We start from the raw sequence: 14,992 nt of genomic DNA on the forward strand, positions 1-14,992 counted from the left end.
GTGGATGGCAATACTGTGGGGTTCGCTGGTGGGGGTTCGCTGGCGGGGGTTCGCTGGCAGGGGTTTGCTGATGGGAGTTTACTGGTGGGAGGTCTGCGCTTAAGTCACAATGTTGGGCTCACCAGACGGCGGCTCTGGAAAGGTAAAGGATGTGACCCAAACTGTGAGTCTGGCCTGCGGTCTGCAGAAGCGCCCTCTGGGGAAATGTGGCAACGAAGACAGCCATGGCCACAGATGAGATGAGCAGTGGTGCTGGGTTATTCCAGGTAGAGTTTAACAAAACCAGAAGGAACCAGGAGACTCCATGCTGCCATGCAAAAGCCTCAAACCCACCGCAGACGCTCCCAGACTTACCCGGGCGATGACCCCAGAGATGAACACAGTGGGTTTAGGTGGACTGGAAAAAAAAAGGGAAAAGGCAGATTTAACAAAACAGTCCACAACAGGGGACACGGTGGCAGACAATGTGTATGTGGATGAGCCAGGCTGGAGGGTGTGGAGGTGGAATGGGGAGCAAACCTCTCCTCTGCGTTATTTGTTGTAATGATCACACTATGGGGCTCGGGAGCCTCCTTCTCCTGAGGCTAGTTCAGCCCCAAGTACGAGAGAGAAAGAGACTGCAGCCAGCTGCAAGTGAATTGCCTTCAAGCACTTTCTACTTGTGTTTTTTTTAGAGACAGGGTCTCTGTCACCGAGGCTGGAATGCAGAGGCACGATCATAGCTCACAGCAGCCTCCACCTCCTAGACTCAAGTGATCCTGCTTCAGTCTCCCGAGTAGCTGGGACAACAGGTGTGCATCATCATACCTGGCTTTTTTTTAAAATTTTTGTAGAGACAAGGTCTTGCTATGTTGCCCAGGCTAGTCTCAAACGCCTGGCCTCAAGCCATCCTTCCACCTTGGCCTCCCAAAGTGCTGGGACTACAGGGATGAGCTACTGTGCCCAGCCTATTTTTGTTTTTTGGTTAAATCAACACATTTTAACTATGGGCAAGCCCAATTATTTTGATTTCATGAGATCGTGAAACAGGCACTTTCCTAAAGCAGGGGAGAAGTAGCTTTACATGGTGTGGACTTGGAGACTTTCTCACTGCCTTCTCAACCCTGGGCTTCCCCTTCCAGCGTCCTCACAGGGGAGATTCCAGAGCCAACACAAACCTCCCGTCCCCATCAATCCCTGAGCATTACAAATACAAGGTCCTCGGGAAACTTGTCACCTCTTGACATGTTAACTCACACTGAGCTCACCCAAACTGTGGAGTATTGAGGGAATGGATGCAGTACCAAAGCAATACAGCTCAGTGTGAAAAAACAGACAAGCCCAAACAGGCTCAAATCGCCAGCAGGTCTACCACATGGAAACACGCGCTGTTAACATGGGGCTATCCTCCCAGGCTTTCCTTCTATGGACAGATGAACGTGCTTGTCTTCTTGTTAACTTTTTTCTTACAAAAATAGTTATACTGTTTTGTAACCTGCCTTCTGAACTAAGGCTATGGCAAGCATCTCTCCATGTAATTATATACTCTTCTGTACATTTATTTTTTATGGCTACGAGTGCCATAATTTAAAAACATCAGGACACAGTTTGAGGTAGTGGACAAGGTGTGTGCACTTCCAAAATGCCTCCACCAAGAGGTACAGACACACAAGAGCAGGAGGTGAATACAAGGTCAGCCCAGCTGGGACAGCGCGATCGATCGGGGACACTCACGGGGGTCCCTCTTGGCTCAGTTTTGCTTAAGGCCAGCCCTGCTGGGCAGAGGGGTAGGATTTGTCCCCCGAGCTCCCCAGCCTGTCTCTTCCCAGCTCTGCTTCTCCTCTGCTGCCAGTGGTCTTTTTTAAGGAATCCACTTGTCTTAGCTTTGTTGTGCTGCAGGCAAAAGTCCCAGCATTCCGAAAGTTCACTGACGGTTTACTTCCCCAAAGAGTTTACCAAAAACACCTGAAATTCCCCCAAGTAATTTCTGTTACTTTGCGACATTAAGAAACTTCAAATTTTACTAAGCAGCACAGAGATGCCCCATACATTACCTTGGTTTTATTTGGTGTTTGTTGTGTGGTTACCCAGGTTGGATTTTTTTCCCCTTCCTTTACGTATATGATTTAGCTATAGGATTAATAGCCGGCCAGAAATGTGTAAGCTCAGCTCAAGTTTAAGCCCCGCCACGTGGTATAACTGAATTCATTTGGATTCTTAAAGCACATCCTGCTGTGATGCCTGATACCATCCACAGGGGAGGGCATCCAGGGATTCAGGGCCAAGGAGTTTGCATCCAAAGCTCGGGAACTGTGGTCTGAATTCTAACATTTTAGAAAGATTTGGAAAGGAATACAGGAATGGCAGCACAAAGTTTCTTAACGTCATTTGGAATGTTCTTTTAAACATCTAGGAACAGCCTGAAGCAGGGATGGCCCCACTCTGGTAACGAATCATATAGTATCATCTTCAACAAGGCACAGCCGTCTTTCCGTAGCAGGAGTGCACAGTGGCTTCCACTGTCTCCATGTCTTATTTGTTTTTTAACCTGTTGAGGCTCTGAAAGGCGGAAATACAGGAGATCACCCCACTCCAGAAACTTGATAAAAATGTCATCCATAGAGAGTCAATCTAGTAAGAATACATGCATAATAAAGGGAATTAGCTTCCCCACCAAACTGAGCCCTAAAAGGTGGCTGAGGAAGCTTGAGTAATTATATACATATATAAACACCCTCCCATCTACAGACAGACAGACAGACACACACACACACACCTTGTTTTATGGCATCTGCTTATTGCACTTCACAGGTAATGTGTTTCTTTAGGAATTGAAGGTTTGTGGCAACTCTGCATAAGCAAGTCTATGGGTGTCCATCTTCTTTATTATTGTGTCTGTTAATGGTGATCTGTGGTCATTGATCTTTGATGTTACTACTGTAATTGTTTTGGGTCACCATGAACTGTGCCCATATAAGATGGTAAACTTAATCAATACTTGTTGTTGTGTTCTGACAGTTCTACTGACCAGCCATTCCCTGTCTCTCTCCTTCTCTTCAGGCCTCCCTACTCCCTGAGACATAGCAATATTGAAATTAGGGCAATTAGCAACTCGACAATGGTCTACAATGGCCTAGAAGTGTTCAAATGAAAGGAAGAGTCGCATGTCTCTCACTTTCAATCAAAAGCTAGAAATGACCAAGCTTAGTGAGGAAGACATGTCGGAAGCTCAGACAGGCTGGTCTCTTGTACCAAATAGCCAAGTTGTGCATGCAAAGGAAGAGTTATTGGAGAAAATTAAAAATGCTACTCCAGTGAGCACTGGAGTGAGTGACAAGGAAGTAAAAGAGCATTATTGTTGATATGGAGAAAGTTTGAGTGGTCTGGAAAGAAGACAAGCCACGACATTCTCTTAAGCCAAAGTCTAATCTAGAGCAAGGCCCTAACTCCCTTCAGTTCTATGAAGGCTAAGAGAGAGGTGAGGAAGCCGCAGAAGAAAAGCTGGAAACTAGCAGAGGTTGGTTCATGAGGTTTAAGGAAAGAAGCCATCTCCAGAAGATAAAAGTGAAAGGTGAAGCAGCAACTGCTGATGAAGAAGCTGCAGCAAGTTCTCCAGAAGATCTAGCTAAGATCATTGATGAAAGTGGCTACACTAAACAACAGATTTTCAGTGTTGACAAAACAGCCTTTTATTGGAAAAAGATGTCATCTAGGACTTTCATAGCTAGAGAGGGGAAGTCAATGACTGGTTTCAAAGCTTCCAAGGGCAGGCTGACTCTTAGTAGGCACTAATGCAGCTGATGACTTTAATTTGAAGCCAATGCTCAATTTACCATTCCAAACATCCTAGGAACCTTATGAATTACGTAAAATCTACTCTGTCTGTGCTCTATACATGCGATGACAGAGCCTGGATGACGGCACATTGGTTTACATCAAGGTTTACTGTTTTTTTTTAAGCCCACTGTTGAGACCTACTGCTCAGAAAAAAAGATTCCTTTCAAAGTATTACTGCTGATTTATAATGCTCCTGGCCACCCAAGACCAAGTATAAAGGAGATTAATGTTGTTTTCATATCCGTTAAGAAGACATTCATTCTGCAACCCATGGATCAAGAATTTTGACTTTCAAGTCTTATTTAGGAAGTAATTCCACTGGTGGATTTGGGCAAAGTAAATTGAAAACCTCCTGGAAAGAATTTACCATTATAGATGCCACTAAGAACACTCATGATTCATGGGAGGAGGTCAAAATATCAATATTAGCAGGAGTTTGGAAGAAGCTGATTCCAACCCTCATGGGTGACTTTGAGGGGGTTCAAGACTTCACTGGAGGAAGTAACTGCAGATGTGAAAACAGCAAGAGAACTAGGATTAGAAGTGGAGCCTGAAGATGGAACTGAATGGCTGTGATCTCGTGATTAAACTCCTCAGGGATGAGGAGTTGCTTCTCATGGATGAGCAAAGAAAGTGGTTTCTTGAGCTGAAATCTACACGTGGTGAAGATGCTGTAAACACTGAAATAACAACAAAGGATATAGAATATTACATAAACTTAATTGATAAAGCAGTGGCAGGGTTTGAGATGACTGACTCCATTTTTGAAAGAATTTCTACCATGGGTAAAATCCTATCAAACAGCATCGTATGCTGCAGAGAAATCTTTCCTGAAAGGAAGAGTTGATCTATGTCACAAACTTCATTGTTGTCTTTTTTTTTTTTTTTTTTTTTTTTTTTTACAGAGGGAGAGGGTCTCACTCTGTTGCCCAGGTTGGAGTACAGTGGTGCGATCTTTGCTCACTGCAACTTTTACCTCCTAGGTTCAAGCGATTCTCATGCCTCAGCCTCCAGAGTAGCTGGGATTACAGGCATGCACCACCATGCCTGGCTAATTTTTGTATTTTTAGTAGAGACAGGGTTTCACCACATTTGCCAGGCTGGTCTCGAACTCCTGGCCTCAAGTGATCTACCCGCCTTGACCTCCGAAAGTGCTAGGATTGCAGGCGTGAGCCATCACACCTGGCCTGTTGTCTTATTTTAAGAAACTGCCACAGCCACTCCAACCTTCAGCAACCACCACCTCAGTCAGTCAGCAGCCATCAACACTGAGACAAGACCCTCCACCAACAAAAAGACTGAGCCTCACTGAAGGCTCAGATGATCATTAGCATACAGAATTTTTAAATTTTTTAAAATTTTAAATTAAGGTATGCACATTGTTTTTTAGACGTAATGCTACTGTACACTTAATAGGCTACAGTGGAGTGTAAACATAACTTTTATATGCACTGTGAAACCAAAAAGTTGTGGGACTCACTTTATCATAATATTTGCTTTATCATGGTGGTCTGCAGCAGACCCTGCAATATCTCTGCGGTCTGCCTGTACATATTGATTATTGAAAAGCAGACAAGCAAAACAAGTTAAAATCACTTGTACTTCTGTATTACTGTATGTGTGTATTTATAAAGATTGACACATGCACAGAACTACTGTCCCATCACAACTGCTGAATGGCCATGGAGACTCTGGGGGCTAAAGGAGATCCCCAGCAATGAGGGTGGTCTACCCTGTGAGTACGCCACCCTTTGCAGAGGTGGAGTGGAACTCCAGGACGCAGAGGCGCCGTCCAGCAGCAGGGCGCCAGTGTGGAGAGGCCTCCATGTTGGGTGTTCCTCACAGGCTCCTTGGTTGAGCCCAGCCCCACTGTGTAGTAGCTGCCACGTGAGGCTCTCGGGGGACCTGGCTATCAGGAGTCTGTCTCCAGCACTGGTCCCCTGTGTGCACTGAGGACGGGAGTCTGGAGCCCAGGGGCCTGCCACAGTCCCACCCTTCCTCCCTGCCCTCGGTGCTCCTCAGAGGTGGTGTTCTCTGGGCGTCTCCTGCATTGATCACGACAAGGGTGGGGTTCTATGCCTCGAGTATGTCCCCGGAGAAACGTGTGTGAACAGTGATGATATGAGATCATGACAGCTCTGCTCTAGCCTGAGTGCTGGAAAACACACATGGAAGCCGAGGCCTAGAAACCAGCCTCTGACTCCCGGGGCACACTCTTTCCTTTCCTAAACCCACATTTAGCACCTCACCCCCATGTGAGCTGCTCAAGACACTGTCCCATCGCAACTGCTGAATGGCCATGGAGACCCTGGGGGCTAAAGGAGACCCCAGCAGTAAGAATGACCCTCCCCCGACAGGCCCAGCTCATTCCAGGAGGGTCCAGGGCCGTGGTTGCAGGTTGCAGAGTCTAAGAGTCCACAGGAGACATTCACAGATGGCGCTGTCCTTGTGAAACCCCAAATTCACGGAGATAGCTCCTTTGTGGTGAGTCATTACTGGATCTGCTGAGCTTTAGTGGCTTGCTGGATTCTGCTCATAAAGACAGAGCATGTCAATGAAAATCATGCTAGGCTCAGCGTAAGAAATGTGCCTCTGCCAACCATTGGGTGGTGGCGGGTGAGGCCCGCCGGGTGCGGCGATGAGCCAGGGACTGGTGTCCTTTGTGCTACAACCTATACAAAGTGGCTAGTCATTCTGCTGGATGTGGTGCTGGCGACTTGGCCAAGTGATGGCAAGACTGAGGGTCTGGTGCCGCAGTCAAAGGGACTCAGGATGGAAAGGCCATGAACTTGCCCTTGTGCACACCCTGAGGGCTGACTCCGAGCTGAGGAGCAGGGACAGGGAATGTCACTCAGTGGCAAGCTTAGGTCAGAGCAGTCTTTTGGGGCACAACCAAAACAGTGTGCATTCCACCTAATTAACTTGGGGAAGAGCAACATGAAGACCTGAGACTTCATCCTGCACTGCTGTGCTCCAGCGCCCCCATCTGTTTGGCACTGGTAAGAAATAAGGCACTGAAAGAAAAGAACCCTGTGTGTCCAGCACTTCCGCAGGTGAGGTCCTTGCTTTAAGACTGCACTTTTTACACAATATTCAAGAATTGTGTTGTGTGAGAGAGTCTTATAGAGCCGCAAGAGGTGACTTGGCGGGAAGTGACAGGACACCAGACTGAGGGTCTCCTTTAGCTCTGGTCTGCTCGAGGCGAACGTTCTTCCTAAAGACAGTCCCAAGCTCTCCCTCCCTTCTAACTTCGCTTTGAAACCCCAGCCAGCTCAGCCACTAATTACAAAAAAATTATGTACCATTTTAGCCATTTTTAAGTATACAGTTCAGTGGCATTAAGTATATTCATAATATTATGCTATCATCACCTTTATCTATTTCCAGAACTTTTTCATCATTCGCAACAGAAAGTCTGTCCCCGTTAAACACTAGCTCCCCATTCTCTCCTCCTCTCAGCCGCTGGCCATCACCATGAGTTTAACTGCCCTAGGGATCTCATGTAAGTGGAATCATACAGTACTTGTCTTTTTGTGTCTGGCTTATTCCATCTAGCATTAATATTGTCAAGGTTCACTTATGTTGCAGAATGTGTGGGAATTCCGTTTTGAGGCTGAATAACATTCCACTGTACGGACAGACCACATTCTGCTTATCCATTCATCTGCTGATGGACGCCTGGACTGCTGTGAGTGGTGCAGCTATGGACGCGGGTGTGTAAATACGTGCTCGAGTTTCTACTTTCAATTATTTTGTGTGTAACTCAGTAGTGGAATTGCTGGGTTATATGGTAATTCTGCGTTTAACTTTTTGAGGAATCACCAACCTGTTTTCCACAGCAGCTGTTCCATTTTAGATTCCCACCAGCAACGCACATGGGTTCCTATTTCCTCATATCCCTGCCAACACTCGTTTTCTGTTGTTTTGTTTTATTTTGTTTTTTGGATAAAGGCTCTATTCTAATGGGTGTGAAGAGGTATCGTACTGTGGTTTAGATTTAGCAACTAATTTTAAGAATAAGCTTCCTTGCCGCAGAATAATAAATATCAATCTGTATTGATCATTCATTAAAGGGCTTTCTGAACCAAAAGTCGCCCCCAAAATTCTTCTCTCCTCTAAAACTGAAAAGGCCATAATTGGCTGTAAGGACATATGGCAGCTGCCCATGAAAAGATGGCAAAAGGCAGGCCTCTTCCAAAATGTCTAACGGCAATATGTATTTTCATGTGACTTGTCCCGTGACAGAGCGTATGTTGTGTTGAAGGTTTTCATCAAGTTTGGCCCAAAGGCTTCAGAGCCCAATCCTTTTTTCCAACTATAATTAACAGCAACTTAAATTGGCAAACAATTATTTATGACGTTTATATAGTAAAAACAGTTACTAAACTCTGAGATGTGGTAGCTTGAACAAAATCTCACCAGCAAGAAACCCCAGTCAAAGGTCTGGGTGTAAGGCTGTACATGCAAAACACACCTATTTTAAATGCCATTAGGCTTCCATGCAAAGTATAACCTACATTTCTCAAGTCTAAGAAGTATGATAGCTGCTTTGAGGATTTATTTAATCTGATGAAAATCATTCTGACAGACGCTGTTTTGAAGATGCAACATTATTTTCTCTCAGGAAACAGAGAGAGTGAAAACTATCAACCCTATTTGCCCCATATCCTCAGGCTTTTCCAGACTTTAAAAACTACACTTATTTAAATTTAAAGGAACTGCAAGCCAGGCAGAATTAGCCAGGATTAGAATCCAGGTAACACTTCCTATACACTAGCAGAAACTGCAGCTTTTTCACACCCAGACTAAGCAGCCACCTGATGTCCGTGCACATGGGTCTCTATTGTCCATCTGGCAAGGACCACATCAAACTCTTAAAAGGACCCTTTGTCCTTAACAAAAGTTCGCTATTACTTATTTTCTAAATTTTCTTAATGAAGAAGATTTATACCTTATTGGCATTCTGTGGAAACTGCAGGCAGACAGGATAAAATGCCAGAAATGCTCAGTGAGTGAGTAACCCTGTGGAATGCAGATATCATCAAGACTGAGTTTGATGGTCTCATCTTTAAAGGAACGTGGAAAGGGCTGAGAAACCCAAATTCATGGTTTTAAAACTTCCCTAAACTCCCAAACGGCAACTATTTAACTCAATATATTCAAGTTACTGATACCCCAACAGGTAACTCATATAAAAATTGAGAAGACTTAACATTCTTTTGTGTTCTAAGGCTTTACACCCTCCCTCATCATCGCGGGGCTCTGACAGCCTGGTTTCTGCCCCAGTTCTGAGAGGTGTAAAGCAATGCACTCTGTGAGTTAGGGCTGGACAGGAGGTTCCCTACGAGGCAGACGGCTGCTGCAATCTATACCTTCATGCTTTCACAGTTGAGAGCTGAAGGGCCTTCAGTGGGGGCCACCTGGATGTCTCCCAGGTGGGCCGGATTCTGTCTCCCCGCACTTAGTCCAGCGCCCATCCCAAGTCTAACGCTTTTCCACAGGACAGCCCTTTGATATTTGAAGAAGGCTACCACAAGCCCCCAGAACATCCCTTTCCCAGACTCAAAGGCATGATTTCAAATTCCTTCACTCTCTCAGCTATTCTCTCAACTGCATTCCAGTGTGGTTTCTAGAGTTTTGCCTAGAACTGTACATGACACCCTACATGTACCTATTCAGTCCCCACAGGACACCGATATCGCAATAATACTTTCCCCTGGGTTACAGAGAGCAGGCCAGCCAGGAAATGAATCCGGGCTCCCCAAAAGGACCGATTGCTAATAATCTTCAAACAGGATTGCTACTGATAGGCAACTTGTGAACAAAGTAATTTGTATCTGCTGCCCTGCTCCAGCCTGGCTCACCACAGCTAGTTTTGTGGGGTCCTTACCCTTCTTCCCTTAACCCTGGGGAGCTTCTGCCTGTTAGAAAAATGCAGTGCCCTTCTTCACCCCAAAATAGGATTCTGTGCAACAGGGAGGGTCCGATGTGCATCCAACTGGTCAGCCTCTTCCTTCCCAGACATCCTGGCAGGGATTAGGGTCAGCTTAGTTACCACGTAGGTGCATTCTGGGATGGGGAGAAACATGCACACACACACACACACACACACACACACACACACACGCGCGTAGTAGTAGTGAAACTGGGAATCTGGTCAAGTCTCTGATCCCGCTGAAAGTAATCAAAATGGCAGCAAAGAGAGCTGTATGTGGAGAGCTGTATGTAACAGAATCATTTTCATGTTAGTTTTGACCTGGGTTCATGGAAGTCTATTCAAGTTATCCTCTGCAAATTCTGTCTCCTTTTCATGTAAATGTACTCTATCAGCAGGAAGCGTGTACACAGAAGGCAGGGACATATGGCCTTTAATAAGCCACTGGTGCTCTATTTTCCCTAAAGGATAGAAATGATCTCAGGTTGATAAAAGCTACTGTTTATCAATCACCACTATGTACTATGGACCAGGTGCTAAGTTAGGCGCTCCCCTTAGAAGTGCTGTATCTAACTCTCTTGGTCCTGTGAGGCAGGAGCTGTCCATTTCACAGATTAGAATGGTAAGTCAGAAAGGGCCGGTCATTTGCCCGAGCGTTGCACAGTAATAAGTGCTGGGAACCAGACTTGGAACGAGGGCCGTATAGGGCATGTAACCTTGGCCGCAAGCCCAGTCCCCTCATTTTAAAGGGCTCAGCAGCCTCAAGTTTTAGCTTGTCTTCTGTATATGATTTAGAGATGCAGAGTTTTAAGGTAAGCAATCTAAATGTAACCTGAGAGTCTTTTGTTCAACCAGACAGTACAATATATTCAAATCTACCTAAAGATTTACTTTCTGACTTGATAGTGGATTTTTTTTTTCTGAAAAATGATCACTTATGTCTCTAGCATGTAACTAGCATACAAAGCACTTCCACATAAATCATTAACTCATCTGAGTTCCTTTGGCAGGTGATGTTCTATTTTATGGAGAAAGAAATGGTGCTTCAGAGAGGCTGGAACCTTGCTTGGGGTCCTGGGGGTGGAGCCCGGGAGGAAGCGCAAGGGCTGTGCTCTTCGGTTGGGTTGTCTGAGATCTCCACCATCTCAGACGACTCTGTTCCTCAGTCTCGGGAACAAAATGCAGGGGAGGCTTCAAACCATCCAACAGATCCAGAGGCAGCCGACAGGTCCAGAGACGATTCAGAACCACAGAAAGGAGGGACCGTGGCAAATGGACACCATGAGTGTGGGCTAGGTTGTTGGATGATCCGGGTTCAAATCCTGACTCTGCCAGGGACAAGCTGGTGAGCTGGTGGTTGACTTTTCTGAGGCTTAGTTTCCTTGTCTATAAAACTGGACAGCAACAGACCCTACCTCCTTAGGTGACTGTATATATGTGTATACACACACACACACACACACACACACAGACCCTACCTCCTTAGGTGACTGTATATATGTGTATATACACACACACACACACACACAGCAGAAAGCAACAGATTCTAAAAAGGGTTGAAATAGAGTTTCAGAATTTGCTTCTAGGCTGCCTGGCGGGCTCTGTGCTTTCCTGAGGAGGGTGGGCAAAGAGACTGCTTTTCCAGGGTAATGACCTTGAGAACTGGGCCGCACCTCAAATCAAACCCTCTGTCAGTGCAGGAGAAGAGGCCCTTGGGCCTCACCCACTGTGTGCCGATGAAAGGTAGTCACAGTGTATGCTTAGCACGTGTGTAACAGAGAGGACACACGCTAGAGCACTGCAGTGGGATGGGGCACTCTCGATCAGCTTCTGCCCACACAAAGTGAATGGGGCCGGGGGCTCTTCTCATGCACTGATGAAGGGGGTGACTTAGGTTGCGGCCCAGCACACGCGCTCATTGACTGGGAAAAGCAGTCTCCTCATCCACTCTCCTCAGGAAAGCACAGAGCCTGCAGGGCAGCCTAGGAGCAAATTCCAAAACTCTTGTTTTGACTCTGCTCAGAATCTGTAGCTTTGTGCTTCCAGAGTTTATAGAAAATATATTCCTACCTGGGGTGACTTTTTAAACATTTCCTAGTAAGTCGATGGAAAACAAATCCGTTCCTGCCATTTTTAGTTCTTGAAATACCTTCTTGGCTTGGTCTTAATTTATTTGGGCTATTAATTTTCTGGACAGCAAAATAATAATTAGCATGGCTGGTGAGCAGAGGGAAATGTCTCACTCGACTGCACCCAGACATTTCTGGATAACGTCATTCTTCAGAGTGTGACAGTCGAGGCTGTCTCCCTCCTTCAGCCTGGCTTCAGCACTGAAAACATTTCCACAAGATGGCACTGCTGGTCCTCTCAGCCCGCGAACGCTCAGGCCAGCTCGGCCACCTCGAGGAGAAATGGAAGCCGGCCGAGCACTGTGGGTGAGGGCTGCTGGCACCTGGGCACAAGGGTGCCCCTTCTCCCCAGGAGTGGCTAATTGTCACATGAGTCTGACCAAAGGTATATAAAACTCAACTCCAGTGCCATAAACACAATTCTAAACCCGCGAGAAAATAATCTGGAACCTAATTCCTTCTAAATTTGGTATAAGAAATTTATAACATTTTTCAAAAGGGCACAATCAGAGGTGCTTTTCTTGGGGAGAATGCTTGAGCTCATGTTCACATTGGTCTAACAGCACCTTCTTTGCAGTGAGATGGTGGTTTCATACAACTGGAATCAGCCTTCAAATCCCTCAATGAAGAGGGTGGGACAGCAATCTGCCCCTTCCTCAGAACTACTGCTTCCAGGACACTGTGATTTCAGGACAAAACTTCATCCCAACCTGTTCTTCTGGGTCTAGGCCAGGTCTGGGTCTGTGTGGGAAGGATGCTCTCATTTGGGGGTTCTGAAATATTTCTCTCCAGGTAGCATTCCACCCACAGATATTTGGCTAATTGTTGATCCAGATATCAAAACTTCACAGAGATTTTTTTTTTTTTTTTTTAGTTAGGAAAGGCTAAAACCCCAAGTTCTGAGTGTGTCGGGTGAAGAGGGCTCATCAGTAGATGATGTGTTCCACACTCTGCATGCAGTGTGAAAGCCACAGACTGGGAGTCTGGTTTAAACAGGCGGGAACCTTCATTTTCCCTCTAGACACAGCTCCAGAAAGCTCCTGTGTGCCCAGCACTCTTCCCGTCCCAGATCACTTCAGCTTCTGGCATGTGGATCTTCCCTCCCCCTCCTCCTGCTCTTCCTTATTCTACCTCTTTCCCTGGATGCAAAGAAGGGGAAATAACGACAGGAAGTGTTAACTACCCTTCTCACATCTTATGGATTTAATACATAGTGACGGTCCTGGGCCACTGAGAGTCTCAAAATTCATCACATATACAGGAGCGACCACATCTGAGGGGCACAGCCCAGGCACCACTTCCTGACAGTGAGCCAGGGAGTAGGGGGTGTGGTGGGGGGAGGCCTCAGCCTGGTGTAGAAATCCCAGACATTCTGCTGCCATCTCTACAGGAGTCAGAGGCGATTCAGAACCACAGACAAAAGCAGTGTCATGGCACGTTTGAGGGCTTGGGCTTAGGAAATAGACGGTTCTGGGATTGAATCTCAGTTCAGATGAGCAGCCTCTCAAAGCCTCAGTGTCCATCTGTAAGATGGGAATGATTCCTACTTTGTAGAATAGGGAGTTTAAAGAAAATAGTGTATTCACTGTGCTTGGAATAGGCCTCCACTGACAAGCTCATGTTTAGTGGCGATAAATAATGAATTAGTTTCCTATGTAAAGACAGTCAGAAATTGCTTTTTGTCTTCTAAAGCATAACACTTGCTTTCTCTCGCTCTCATTTCTTTCAAGACTGGGGAATTTCAGAGTTTCTCAGGGCTTCTTTGAAGAATGCCAGCGTGCCCACCTTGAGTTTCCTCACTCCTCTGTTCTAAGCATTGCACTGTGCCATGGGGCAGGGTTTCAGGGCATTACTATGAGAAAAGGTTCCCCCAGCACCAAAGAGTGGGAATCCCTGTCCACTTCCACTCCCAGCAGCCTGAACAATTCAAACAGTATAAAGCAGCAAAAATGACTGCTTCCTTTCCTTAATGAAATGTTCCAGAGAAGGTAACTTTTAGGAAGAATGTAGATTATCATTAAAGGCAAGGGGCAAATTTTAAAAAAAGTGTGCATGTTTAACTACATGGCAATGTGGAACATACTAGGGGGAAGCCCACCTAGGCTTAGCTGTAAAGCCACATTGTTGGGAGACCTTGGCTGTAGGTGGGCCATCGCTAAAGATGCTAGATCAGGCATCGGACATAGTGCTTTGCAGTATTCAGAAAGGCTCCTGGCACTGCCCTAGGAAGTGCCTGCTCACCATGCTTTATTACATGGTTAGCTTGTTACAAGACAGATGCGCGGCTGTCCAGCAGGGCTTGAGGACAATTGGTATGATTATTAGTCTGTATAACGATCATCTATGTATTAAAAACTTTACATGTTGCTTGATTTCAGTATGTAACATTTACCCTAAAAATGATTCCATCTTTGATTCTGAACACGTCCATGCTTTAGAGTCATTCTTTGGAATTTCAATTATGGGGAAGTGCTGGTGACTGCTTAATGCTGATTAGACGGGTGCTTTAAAAACCACTCTATTTATTGTCTATATTTTGAAATGCAATCTTCAGGCTCAAGGGTCATGTTATAAATGGTATAATTTTTGGGAGGTGGGTGTCCATGGTTCAAAGTACAGAGTATTTTAAATAGGATAAAACTATGGTGGCTCTAAAAAGGAAAATGATCATGTAGGTAGAAAAAAATCCAACAAGACAACTGTCATTGGAATTCCTATTAGAAAGAAGTACACACTAATCCAATACAGACACCAAAAAACTCATCTGGTTCCATCTCCGGAAGCACAGGTGGCTGACCTTAAATGGGACCAGCTGTCACTAGGATGTTTTTGTGTCGAACCCAGCAACAGAATTAGAGAGATGCCAGAGTTAACTTGCACTGAGGATACTTTCCAGCCAGGTGTCTCTTAGTCACGGAGCTGTGCATCTAGCAAGAATCAAAGCATGGCCTGTGAGAACCACGCACAGTGTGGGCTCAGGTCAGGGACACTGCATGATGGACAAGGGCTTTCTGATTCCTCTGTGGCTGAATTCACCAGGAATTATGTCCTTAGTCCACCTTTCCCACACACAGCAAGGGAGGGAGTTGGTGAGCTGAGAGCACAGCTACTC

The 14,992-nt window shown here is 45.7% G+C and overlaps 1 protein-coding gene across 1 annotated transcript in view; it reads right to left on the minus strand.

Annotated features, from left to right (window-relative positions):
• The window catches only part of DAP (death associated protein), an 80,757-nt gene that overhangs the window by 3,052 nt on the left and 62,713 nt on the right, over positions 1 to 14,992 (minus strand). The window contains exon 3 of the mRNA XM_024246881.3: positions 355 to 397. Within this exon, the coding sequence (XP_024102649.1) occupies positions 355 to 397 (43 nt within the window). The remainder of the gene's footprint in view (positions 1 to 354; positions 398 to 14,992) is intronic.

Source organism: Pongo abelii, chromosome 4 (assembly GCF_028885655.2).
Source record: "Pongo abelii isolate AG06213 chromosome 4, NHGRI_mPonAbe1-v2.0_pri, whole genome shotgun sequence".
Taxonomy (NCBI): domain Eukaryota; kingdom Metazoa; phylum Chordata; class Mammalia; order Primates; family Hominidae; genus Pongo; species Pongo abelii.